This window comes from Bombyx mandarina, chromosome 16, assembly GCF_030267445.1.
Source record: "Bombyx mandarina strain Sakado chromosome 16, ASM3026744v2".
Classification (NCBI taxonomy): Eukaryota; Metazoa; Arthropoda; class Insecta; order Lepidoptera; family Bombycidae; genus Bombyx; species Bombyx mandarina.
In genome coordinates, this window is record NC_143222.1 from 12,506,668 (window position 1) to 12,519,702 (window position 13,035).

General features: G+C 38.4%; 1 protein-coding gene across 1 annotated transcript; it reads left to right on the forward strand.

The window, feature by feature from the left end:
* The first annotated feature begins 367 nt into the window (after positions 1-367).
* LOC114240489 (uncharacterized) lies at positions 368-12,834 on the forward strand. The gene is made up of 7 exons (XM_089733781.1): positions 368-947; positions 4,495-4,641; positions 5,923-6,651; positions 7,325-7,591; positions 8,129-8,392; positions 8,618-8,810; positions 9,679-12,834. The coding sequence occupies exons 2-7, from the start codon at positions 4,507-4,509 to the stop codon at positions 9,702-9,704; spliced, it is 1,614 nt and encodes a 537-aa protein (XP_089589907.1). The 5' UTR covers positions 368-947; positions 4,495-4,506; the 3' UTR covers positions 9,705-12,834.
* Positions 12,835-13,035: the final 201 nt, after the last annotated feature.

Genomic DNA, 13,035 nt, shown 5'->3' on the forward strand with positions numbered 1-13,035 from the left:
CGGCCTCCAGACGGGAGAGCGGGACGCATGCGCGTGCCAACCCTCGTTCTCAGGGCTGTCACCCTAGATACTAGGACCACCATGCTTCTAAAACTACACGAGAACCTCTCGAATGTATCAACAGGTATTAGCGCACTGGAAGCGCGAATTTTAGGACGTTGACAATTTTTTTCTAAATAAACAAAATAATAAGATTTTTGGGGGAACAACTAAAGGAAGATCTTCCTTTTAAGTGATTGCTCGGTACATCGACGGGCCAAATGTTATTGTTCGGAAATCGTACGTACATATGCAAACTGATCTTGAAAATGTCGTTATCGAATTACTTCGAAATCTGTGAAATATCTTGTGTTCTTTGATAGGTATCTGCTACAGATTTATCTATAGAGACAAACTGGTGGTAGGACCTCTTGTGAGTCCGCGCGGGTGGGTACCACCGCCCTGCCTATTTCTGCCGTGAAGCAGTAATGCGTTTCGGTTTGAAGGGTGGGGTAGCCGTTATAACTAAAACATGAGACCTTAGAACTTATATCTCAAGGTGGGTGGCGCATTTACGTTGTAGATGTCTATGGGCTCCAGTAACCACTTAACACCAGGTGGCCTGTAAGCTCGCCCACCCAACTAAGCAATAAAAAAAAAAAAAAAAAAAACCAAATTATTTACAGAACTATCCCGCGCAGCATCCTAAATCATGGTCACCGTACACACACACCCACAGTGTTGATCGCGCTACCATCTGCAACGCCGCACAAAATATAAAAATAAACTAATAATAAAACAAAAAACCGCAACATATCGTGATTAAGGTATCAAACAAAACGAAAATCATATCAAATTACGAGCGAATCCGTTTTATTCATGAAAATACTTAGTGAGCGAATTCTTCTGTGATTTAACGTGCAAAATGGTTTTTCATTGTGATAAAATGAACCTCTATTCCTTTTCTGGTAAGTATTAAGATGATATATCTATTTATATGCTTTATACATGTAAAAGTATCTCTTGAAATGACAGTCTTATGTATTATTATGGTATTTCGTTTGCACGCTTCAAGAGACGCGGTAATGCATACGATATATTTGTATATAGATATGGTGTTTAAAAAAACTGCTTTAACCTCCTTGAAATTAACTATGAATTCGTTATATCGATTGAATATTTTAATCGCCCACAAAATGCTTCATGGTCAATGGAAAATGCATGTTGAATTGTTAACAAATGCAGATTTGAGGTTTTCCGAGCTTTGGAATCTCTAGATTGCTTCGGTCACCGCGGTCACGGATAACAAAAACAAATGACGAACATCAATTGAAATGCGAGATTAAATCATTACGAAAACAGAATGACAACGAATACAACTATTATATTTAAATTGAAAAATTCTAATTGCTCCTAATTAAGAATAATAAGTTTATAATAAAAAAAATTTATTATTATTATCAATAACTTATAGTCTATAACTCCACGAGAAAGCAAAAAAAAAATGTATTCAAACAATTTTGTAAAACTGTAGATCAGATTTCAGCCTCTGATATTGAAGACTCGAAACAGCCGTTCCATCGCATTGTGGGTGATAAGATGTGGTTCTACCTATGTGGATACCCAATAGTCTGCAAGTCTCTTGAAATAGCTGAATCACGGTGTATTTCTAGGGGTACTCCAAATTTATCGGCAATCGTTGAGGTTTCTTGATTAGGAATGGTGAAGACTTAAGACCACTTTGTGAAGTAATCCATCACCACCATGAAGTACTTGTTTCCACTGTTACTTCCCGGGAAAGGGCCGGCGACGTCCAATGCGATTCTCTCCTACGGCGCTCCAATGTTGTACAATTTAAGCGCACCTTAACCAGGACTTACAACTGCAGCATAACTGGTACATTTACGACACTAGTCCTCAACATCATCTCAGCAATGGATCCAGTAAAATCGGTCTCGCAATTTCAAAAGCGTCCTTTTTACCCCCAAATGGCCACCCGAGGACCCCGCGTGGTATAGCTGTAGGACGTCTGGTACCTTCGACTTTGGGACTATCATTTGCAAATGACATTTGTCTCCCCGAGCATTTTCCCATTTTCGACACAAAACTCCTTCTTGGATAACCAAGCTGTCCCACTGTGCCCAATAACTTTTTATATTTGGCCTCATAGCCGCAACATCATTCCATTTCGGCTTTGAGCCCCTCTTACCGGCTTAACAATACTATAGATAAATTATAAGGTTAAATTCACAGTTCTCGGATAAAAAAATCAATGTCACGATCAGAATTTACGATGCTATTATTTTGATTTTTGTGTTAAACATAATCGCAAAAACAAACTTTGCCAAATGCTGAACATAAACAAATATATTATATTCATTTTATATAATTAGCATTGAATTTTCAAATCAAGTTCCAAGGTCTGTTGTGCGCATTATCTATTTTTAACACCTTTTTTTTTGTTAGTCGTCTCTCGTACTTCAATCTTATTTACATTCTGATAAACGTGACTGTAATAAAATATTTGACAGCTTTACAAAGTAAAAACATCTACATAGATCTCTATTAAGTTTTATAATAAAAAAGAAGTCAGTGTGTCTTTTTTTGTTTCAAGCTTTTATGAAGTTGTTGTTTCTAGCCTTCTAATCTAAAAGTTTACTTAGCTGCATATAAATGCTACTTAAACATAAGGGCCGAATTGCTATCCTGCTAAAGGTCAACGAAGCATTGCCCTTTAGTACCTTTCAAACCCTGAACTCGCGTAATTCACCAGAATATAATCAGTCTTAGAAGAAGAGGTAGACCTAAGAAAAAATGGATGGATTGCGTGAAAAACTATGTCGGTAAGAGGGCGTGAGCGAAGAAATGGTATATGATAGAGGAGTATGGAAGGAAAAAACATATTGCGCTGACCTCAGGTGACTGGGAGCAGGGCAGGAGAATAATGATGATCAGACTTGGAAACTGATCGCAGGTTTTAAAGTAAACAACAATGTACCTAACGTAAAAAACAAATGTACATGTATGTAAATAGGCCAAAACCAATCAGTAGTACCATTTTTTTTTCTTTTTAGTTACTATTGGCTGACTTGTTCAATTTTTTTTTTGTGAAATAATTCGTTTTTTTCTCCTTCGTGATGTCAAAAACGAAAGATATAATTCAATACACAAAAGACTGTAGTTAATTGAATGGTACTTTTAGAAGGTATGTGGTTCCAGTGGTTTGCTTCCAGTGTTTTCTGTTCATCTAATTTTGTCTTTGAAATCGTCCATTACACCATAATATTAAACAAAGTCTGTAATATCGACTAACAAACCACATGTATAATGATTTTAACCGCTTGTAATTGAACTTGTTTTATTTTTTTTTCAATTACTTCTACAACTTAAGAAGATCCGGGTGTTTGACTGTCACTACCTTCGACTTCGCCCTTCCATCCTGCTGTAGCTGGAATGGGCTTCTGGCTACCAGAAATATCTCCATCCGAAGCCAAAATATCCTTTCACCTTTTCTTAGTATTAATCCCCAGAGGCATTTTACAATGAGATTTTCCTAAGTGGCTTCCAAATTGGATTTCTAATTCGGTAGTGCCTACAGTAAGGTACGCTTCAAACCAAGTCTTCACTACAATCTTGCATAATTACATTCGGAAGTGTTCAAGCTTCTCGCCTTGAAGAGTTTAAGAGTCTTCATTCCATATATTTTATTTTGTATATAGGTGAACGCGACGGTCCATAGACATCACCTTCACGGACATCAATTCGAAGTCTCAATTTGTATAATTGTTGTCGTACCTAGCTACGTCTGGGCTTAGTGATTTACTAATTACTAAACGATGCTCGGTTTTTTTTTTTTTTTTGATAACGCCATCTTGGTCAGTTGCCCTCAATTAAGAAAAATAGTATTATTATTCGACAATAGATGTCGGGAAGAGTTGATTATTGAAAACACGAATAGAACAACATTTTCTGAAAACAAATCGTAGCTAGATCGATTCAACGCCCCCGAAATCCCCTGTATACTAAATTTTATGAAAATCGTTAGAGCCGTTTCCGAGATTCAGATTATATACATATATATTAATATACAAGAATTGCTTGTTGAAAGGTATAAGATTTTTTATAGTCGTGGTGATTTATTAATTCTCTTTGATTTATATTAGAAGTCGATTGTTGATCTCTGCGATACATTCTGCGAGTTACACTTAGTTCAGTTGTCACTGAGGAATCGTATTTATCTGATAAATTATTATGAAAATCAAATATTCTTACTTGTATAGTCATGTTTTTAATCATGTCGAATGACAAATTTATTTCGAAAAGAGCATAACTACCCTGAGTTTCTTACTGATTCTAATCAGTGGTGCAATACGTTCGGAATTGGTGGACAAATCAGGAATTGACAAAAAAAATGGCGCCTATAGCGTTGCCTCTTTCATTGGCTCTAGAACATCAAGTGGATTGTGAAATCGTCACGGCACGGGGCATCAACTACATTGTTTTTTTCTTTTTTAGACAACAAAATAGATGACATGGAATAAGTGGAAAAAGGTTTCACGTATGGGCAGTTTACCAGACCTAACGGAGCGGTCCCGCCCGGCGCCACGGATCGCCGTTCGAACCGTGTCCGACCCCCACAGGAATCGGACTATTATTACTCAGGTATACCATAGAATGTACTGGTGGTAGGACCTTTTGTGAGTCCGCGCGGGTAGGTACCACCGCCCTGCCTATTTCTGCCGTGAAGCAGTAATGCGTTTCGGTTTGAAGGTTGGGGCAGCCGTTGTAACTATACTGAGATCTTAGGACTTATATCTCAAGGTGGATGGTGCATTTACGTTGTAGATGTCCATTGGCTCCAGTAACCACTTAACACCAGGTGGGCTGTGGGCTCGTCCACCCATCTAAGCAATAAATTGCATTTGGTGGAGCAAGGAATGACGGGACTACGACTCATAATACGTACCCTCTGAGTCCTGCTAAGAATAAATCAGTGGTGGAAATCACTCTTGCTATAATTTTTAACGCGATCAATCGCCGAGGGAAATTCATTGCACGGCAACTGATTTCGAAGCTCAATTTGCATTAATAAGATCAATATAGCCTTCAAGCCAAAAGTTGTTTAATATATATTTTTCAAAACGCTTTTATTAGTTTCAGACGTATGTATGTTAGTATGTAACGGAATCATTGAACATGATTTTGACCCTCTTGAATACTTCGGATTAACTCGAAATTGGTATACTTATTAAGGACCAATGACAATTCAATATTTAAAAAAAATAGAAAAAATTTAAATTCAACTAAAAAATGAAAAATAAATAATAGTTCAAAAAAACTAACAAAATACGCTTTTATAGAAAATCTAACTACAAAATAGAAAACAAATTTTAATAAATTTGAATTAAAAACAGTGTAAGAAAAAATGATTTTATTGTAAAAAAAAAGCGTGTTTAAAAGCAGTTTCTAAAAAAGCAGTTTTTAAAGTACAACGGCTGCCCCGCCCTTACAACCGAAATGCATTACTGCTTTACGGCAGAAATAGGCAGGGTGGTGGTACCTACCTCGCCTAATATATGTTACGTACGTAATGGTATCACAACAAAAATTGCGTATCATTGATACCAAGCCGGCCGGGTTCAAGACGCCTTGTTATAATACATATATGAAATATCTACACTACGCAAATAAAAAGCTGTACATGATAGAAATGTCTGTAACAAAAAAACCGATTTACATACATATCTCCAAAAAAGGTTCCATTAATTTAAAATGCTGCTTACTAATTAAAGTTATAGAGAAAGTAATTAATAATAGGTTTTGTTGTTTAATGATTTGTATTTCTTTTGTTTTTGTTGTGATATATTACCTAACAATAAGGTGTAAGTTACTCTTCTCTAATGTAATTAAGTTAAATTATTTTATAAAGTCTGTCTCTTTCAGATACCAGTGAACGCAATATATAAGAAAGATTGGCCATGGAGGAAATCGAAGACCCCTATTCGAGTAGGCCCCGCCGTATCTGCCAGAAGACGAGAATCGGCTGCTTCTTCTCTTGGCGCCGCCTCAGTCCGGAGACTTCTGGCTCGCCCACCCCAAAAACTACCTAGAACTCTAGTTCACAGATTCACCCTCTTGTGTATTTCGAGTGGTCTTTGTGCCACTGCCCTACATCCATTCACAGCATTCGCTGGAGCAGAAGCCGGTTCCCTACCTTTAGCCATAATGCATTCGATAGCGGCTATAACAGCCCCATTCGCACCTTTAATACTACAGAAGACTGGTAACAGGATAGTAATAACTGTAGCTCACATACTGGTGTTTATTCTTCTAACGGCGCACACAGTGGCCACTCCTCTGTCTGTTCTTCTGTTTCTCTACGCTTTGTGTGGGTTGAGTCTATCGCCAATGTCTCTAGCTCTTGCAGCCTCAGCCAATTCTTTAGCGCAGGCGGCGGGTGATGAAAGTAGACGAAAAATAGCTTTGAGACGGGCACTGAGGGCTCTGAGAGCGGCTCACGACTTGGGTCTGGTGTTTGGGTCTCTCCTTCTTGGTGCAGCGCTAATTATTTGGCCCGAAAATGTCACTCAACAAACTGATGCTCCCTTGAATATGACATTATCACAGTGGTCGTCTCCTGTAGATGATTACTTTTTGGAGGACAACTATGAGGTATTGGAACTTTTTAATAGTTGAAAGAGCTGATATTCTCTTTTACTAATTCAGCCTTACAAGCTATACATTTTTGTTTAAAAATCAACAACCAATATTGCTGGTATTGGAGATCCTTGATCACGCCAGCCACTAATTGTGGATGGAGCAATAGATAGAAATTTAAATAAAACAGTAACCGGTGATGTCGCTTTTTATAAGTACTACGTAGTTTCAGATTCCCGAATAAACATCCAAGCTCTATGATAGACCTATTTAATTTTCATGCATGTAGTAACAATAACATGCAGGTCTAAGTATATACCTCTTCTAAGTATACAGAGTCTAAATACTATAAACTATATGGTCAGTCAGTCTATCAGTAAAACTATAAATATATTATTGTAGTGGAAATATGACAGTGGTTTATAATCTAATGTAATTTAGTATATAATAAAATATAGGACGAATAGTTTTACGAGCAGACTGACTGGTCAAATAGGTAAGCAGGCAAGCTTACGACCCCCTAATGTAAAAAAGCTATCAAAAGCTTCGTGAGAGTAAAGCTGCTCACCTTGAAGCATCGGATCAAAGTCTAAGTTGCATTAGATATCATAGCGTCATCATAGTGTATCCTTCAAACAAAAAACCGAAACTAGCAAGCTATTAAATATGATGGTGTTTTATTTTCCAGGAAACCACATGTGGTGCCGCTGGCTGTCCCGACACGCAGTCCACTATCGGTATAGTCCTCAACGCTGATGGACGAAGGGTCCTCGTAGCTGTCTGGGCATTTGTATCATTATCATCGATAGGACTAGGAGTGTACGGAGCTCCATCAAGTCCAGCGCCACCACCGGACGCCCGTTCCATTTTTAGGGATCCAAGGGCACTTCTTGGAGCTCCTATGGGCTTGTTTATAGGTCTACAGCAAGGGTTTATATACACTTCTTATATTAAGGTAATAATGTTTTAAATTCCCGCTACTACGACCTGTTACTAATTACTTTATTTTTTTTTTTATTGCTTAAATGGGTAGACGGGTTCACAGCCCACATGGTGTTAAGTGGTTAATGGAGCCCATAGACATCTACAGCGTAAATGCACCACCCATCTTGAGATATAAGTTCTAAGAATCTCAGTATAGCTACAACGGCTGCCCCACCCTTCAAACCGAAACGCATTACGGCTTCACGGCAGAAATGGGCGGGGTTATGGTACCTACCCACGCGGACTCACAAGAGGTCCTACCACCACTAATTACGGAAATTATGATTTTGCGGGTTTGATTTTTATTAACTACACGATGCTACGAATCTATACGATCCAAACGAAGGTCGACTTGAAATCTGTGCGCTATATGACATTCCGGTAACATGAACAAGTTTGTGTTTTTTGTCCTTGTGTCTTCGAGGCTTGCAGGCTTGGCTTTGAATACTGTTTAGTAAGAATTGATTTCTTAGAGTGTGCATCCATGAATAAAATGCGTCCTTTTCAGTGGTATGGAGTATGTGTGGACGGTTGGTGGTGTGCATGGCGGGCCTTAGTCGGTGCTGGAGCGTTCCAGGCTCTTGCAGCTGGTACTCTAAGTATGGCTGCGGCTAGAGGTCGCCGAGGGGCTTTAGTGGCTGGAGGAGGAGCTGCACATGCAAGCCTCGTGCTAGCTCTGCTAAGGTGGAGGGCCGCTAGAACTGATCTTGCGCTACCAGCACTCGCAGCCGCTGCGTGGGGCGCTTGTTCAGCACTTTGGGATGTCTTACAGGTACATTTGCTTTTTAGTTCACTTTGGTTGATTCTGGCACGAACTACTGCTGCATGAAAGAAAGTTTCCGCCCTAGTACGAAGCAATCTTGCGTTTCACTTGAGGGGTGGCACAGGCTCATGTCTTGGAAAGCGGTTATCACGGTGTGGTATCTTCGGGCTTCGGTAATCATGGTCACATATAAAAGCAATAAAAATCTCCTTCAAGCCATATTTTTGTTATCAGGGTGGTCTTTGCATCGGCGGCCCAGGGTGGCGCGGTCCTTGGTCTGTAGTGCTGTGCGCCCGGCACACAGGATTGGCCCTCGCGTGTGCAGCGAGACATGCGCTGTGCGTAAGGACGCAGCTACCTGCATTAGCAGCAGCGTTGGCGGCAGCCCTGGCATCTCACACTGCACTTGAGATTCGAATGAGGAAAGGTGATAATTGGATTATAAACAGTTAACATTGGCAAACCATTCGAGTATAAACGGCTGCTCTACCTCCTTGCGTCGATAAACCTGGCAGATGCCAATTATATAAAAAAAATGCGTATCTAAGACGTGTTCACAAGTAATGGTCAGGACACATAACATCGGAGTAGCATTTCGGTACTACTAATCAAAGCTGCTCAATTTTTAAACTTCCGTAACTGGTATTAGTACCCTATAAGTAGGGCTCATTATGAAGTGCTATCATTCTGCATGTCCTCACGCGAATCAGCAAATTCGTTGAACAATAAAATTGTCAATTCCCATGAAATAATCATGCGTTCCGATGTAAATGGGGCAGTTGTTAAACAATTATGACCCAGGCAGCTTGTTTCACGGCATTTATCTTATAATTTCTATGGGCTCTGGAGACCACTTAACAGGGTCATAAACTTGTTCAATCATGATAGAAAAAAAAACGTATGGTCAGCTGTGTTAAAGCAATGTTTATCCCGCCTTGTATCATGCGGACTCACAGCATGTAAGTGTGACATATTACACAATTACAATTAAAATAGGAGTTATTAGGAAAAGCTGACGAAATTAGGTAGTAAAATAGGCTACAGATATAACGCAATTATACGAACAAGAAGACGCGTCTAAAGTGATATTAACGCAACGAGATTAATGCCGAAACTCATGCGAACTATACATAGACATAAAGTATAGAGTTAGAAGAACAATACAACATATCGTCAAGAAGCGAAATATCCATTAAATATCTGTCCAAATCCTTAAACAGAATGGTAACATACGAAGTAGTGGAACGGACACACACGATTTCTTTTGAATGGTGTAAATCAATTTCGTATTTCAGGTGAGGCCAACCGACATAGATCCTAGCGAAGACCCACGGCAACCCAGCTGGCACCTCTAGGGATTCCGGCAGACGAAGAAGTCGAGGGTTGCCATATCATCAGTTAAGCTTGGACTTTTTCAAGGTGTTCAATGTTCTTATGTCACGCTGTTTATCGGTCGAGAGTGAAAAACTACATGTTTAGGTGATCTACTTAGAATGATTTTATAACAGTTCGACAATTACTTGACGTGGTTTACTTGTGTGTTAGTTATAGTTTATGTAACACTGCACCTTGTTGACTATGCAATCTTAAATAAGTCCCATCCTTCTATGATATCTACTGCTACAAACATAATTGCTTCAATCTACGTAGTGAATGAAACTTTAAGAGCTTTTTGTAGTGTCACATTTTTATTGGGTCGATAAACAGAAAGTCTGTCAAATAATATTAAAGGGCTATCCGTGTTGGTAGACGACACCACAAAAAGCCGTTGACTGCCTTGCAAAGTGTCAATTGCGTCAGATATACCAAAATGAAGAATTGCGTTCCTAAAATTCAATGTTATTTCGTAAAATAGCTGGAGAACAATTAGGGTAAATTAATTCAATTACAAATGAATTTACTAACACATCAACGTAATCAGATAAGATAAGATTATAAAACTAAGAATTTTATTATTCTATTCCTTGTTGTATTGATTGATATTTATACTAAATTATCTGATATTGAAATTAAAAGACATATTTTTGCATTACTAAAATAATTAAGATTCTCACAAAAGAAAATATAGTTAATAATAAATTATTATTAAAAACACGATGTTGTACCAACATCATGGCGTTGGTCTATGGGATGTAAGTTAAGTTTTTAATACCTCGGAATTGAGTTTCTAATGTGCCCTATAATAGTTATTGAAACTAATATAAAATTAGCTAGTCATTTTCGTGATTACAATTAAGTTAAATGAGGTGGTCATAATAATATACTTTTTGAATACGGTGGCCTAACAAGGTTTAAAATGGAGATGTCAGGTCATAGTTATCCTGACCAAGATGTCTCTTTTATCCATTGTTATAGCGGGATTAGTGTTTTTGTGGTGGTTTTACTGGGCTTGGGGATGAAATTTAGAGAATAGGGGAACGTCAAGTAGCCATTATCCTAAATGTTCTTCCTTATCCTTGCTAGGCCGACACACTCACAAAGGAAGTGATGCATGGTCTTCACTTCCTTTATGTAGAAGTCAGTTGATTACGTGGTCAGCCAGGTTCGTATCTCACAGATCCGCCCTAGTGCCAAAATGCCCTATGTGGGACCAAATAAGGGTCTAAGTTATACAGAGCCTACTAAGTTGGTCCGTAATCATTTCACGTAAAACCTCTTTGGCATTTCCTAACTCCCAACTTTTCATTAACTTTCCAGGGTTCATGAGTTTTGTAGTAATCTCCCAGTGGATCTGAATTCTTATAAATAGTTGAGGCTATCCTTTTAATCTGGAATTTTATCAGAAGCCACTTTTGGTCACTCAGTCCTTTCATTTATTTCGACACCAATGTGTCCAGGGATCAAGGACTAGATTGACATTATTGCATCCAACCAGTTTATTGAAGGTCTGTTTGCAACACAGTGTCAGTTCTGAGTCTCTTTTACAAGCCACCAGTGCCTTGATAGCTGCTTTGCTATCGCTGAGAACGTAGACGATTTTATTATTATATTTTTTTACAATCTCAGCCATGCGAGCATTGAGGCACTATGCCAACTCCCTTTATCTGTATCGAAAGACAGTGAAAATCCTATCGACCATTCCTAGTATTAATAATGTAAAGTGGACATTTTCTGTCAAATAAATAGATAGACAGGAATTAATAAGAGATCATATCTAATATTCTATTAAAGTTTTATATTCTGCTACACGGCATGCTTGCATAGGTCACCTAATTTTAACTTCTGTATTTTATCACTGGTGGTAGAACCTCTTGGAGTCCGCACGGGTAGGTACCACCACCCCGCCTATTTCCGCCGTGAAGCAGTAATGCGTTTCGGTTCGAAGGGTAGGGTAGCCGTTGTAACTATACTGAGACCTTAGAACTTATATCTCGAGGTGGGTGATGGCATTTACATTGTAGATGTCTATGGGCTCCAGTAACCACTTAACACCAGGTGGGCTATGAGCTCGTCAATCCATCTAAGCAATAAAAAAAACTCTTAGCTTCCACATTGTGTTAAAACTGTCAAAGTGGTTATTTCCATGATAGCCAGCGTTTCTTTAGCACCGATGCACATATTTCATACTATTTTCTTGGCTCCTGCACAATTTTGTCGTATAAGAAATTAGTTATAACTTCAATTACAAAACATTATTAAGGAGTCAATTTCAAAAATTTTGTGACAATTTTACTATTGCCGTGAGAATCGCGGACTCTATAGCGCGGATAGCGAGACATTTAATCGTCGCAGTGGTGATCAGTAGCCCTGACTATTGTACCGAGGTATTTAGACAAACAGACCCCAAAGGCTCTGGTTTCAATTCCCTTTCGGAGTTAATATACATTCGTACTAAATTCAATACAGAGCTTTCGTAATTAGGGTCTGGCGTATTTATTCTTGTCTCATATAATACTGATAGTCTCATATAGAGCTGAGCATCGGGATTGCTCGCTCCAGCGCAAACTGTAATCGCGGGGTATTATTACATCTTACTGTGAAATGTTCATATTAGTAATAATGTTAATTGAATATATCTGTACAATGTACGAAGTAAGAAGTTAGCGTGGTTGAAAAAAAAACCACATACCTACTATTAAAAACAGTCATCTATCTTAACTTTGTAAAAAAGACGAAGAAGTAAGCGTAATCTTTAAGAAGCAAGAAATAATTAACTGTATTGGAAAGGATAACTACAATTTTCCTTTCCTTTTTTTCCCCATTGAAAACTTAGCGTCGATGACTGTTTAACGCCACTTTTGAAATACACGTAAAACCGGCTTTGTAAACTCAGTCTTTTGAGTCAGAACATTTTATTAATATAACAATGACTGTCATTATTGTTGGCATGGCCAAATATGCGGGTAACAAGTCAGTAAACTAAAATACATTATATTGTTTCACACACTACATTGTTTCAAGAAATTGTAATAAATGTATATTATGTGAATAAAGTATGATTGTTGACCGTTTTTATTGTTATTATTATGTAATTAATAACCACTGAATAAGTTGCGGAGCTGGTAGACTAATTGGCATCTAATTACGTTTCTCTATTTTCTACTAATATGCGGAAATAAAACAAGCGAGATTTACTGGTGGTAGAGCGCCTTGTGACTCTGCCCGAGTAGGTACCACCACCCTGCCTATTTCTGCCGTGAAGCAGTAATGCG

What these genes read in the sequence shown, in the direction of transcription:
- LOC114240489 (XM_089733781.1), top strand. Translation starts at nt 4,507, where the DNA reads ATGACATGGAATAAGTGGAAAAAGGTTTCACGTATGGGCAGTTTACCA. An exon ending in TTTTGGAGGACAACTATGAG is followed by an intron (nt 6,652 to 7,324) that starts GTATTGGAACTT and finishes TTTATTTTCCAG; the next exon opens with GAAACCACATGTGGTGCCGC. An exon ending in TGAGATTCGAATGAGGAAAG is followed by an intron (nt 8,811 to 9,678) that starts GTGATAATTGGA and finishes TTCGTATTTCAG; the next exon opens with GTGAGGCCAACCGACATAGA.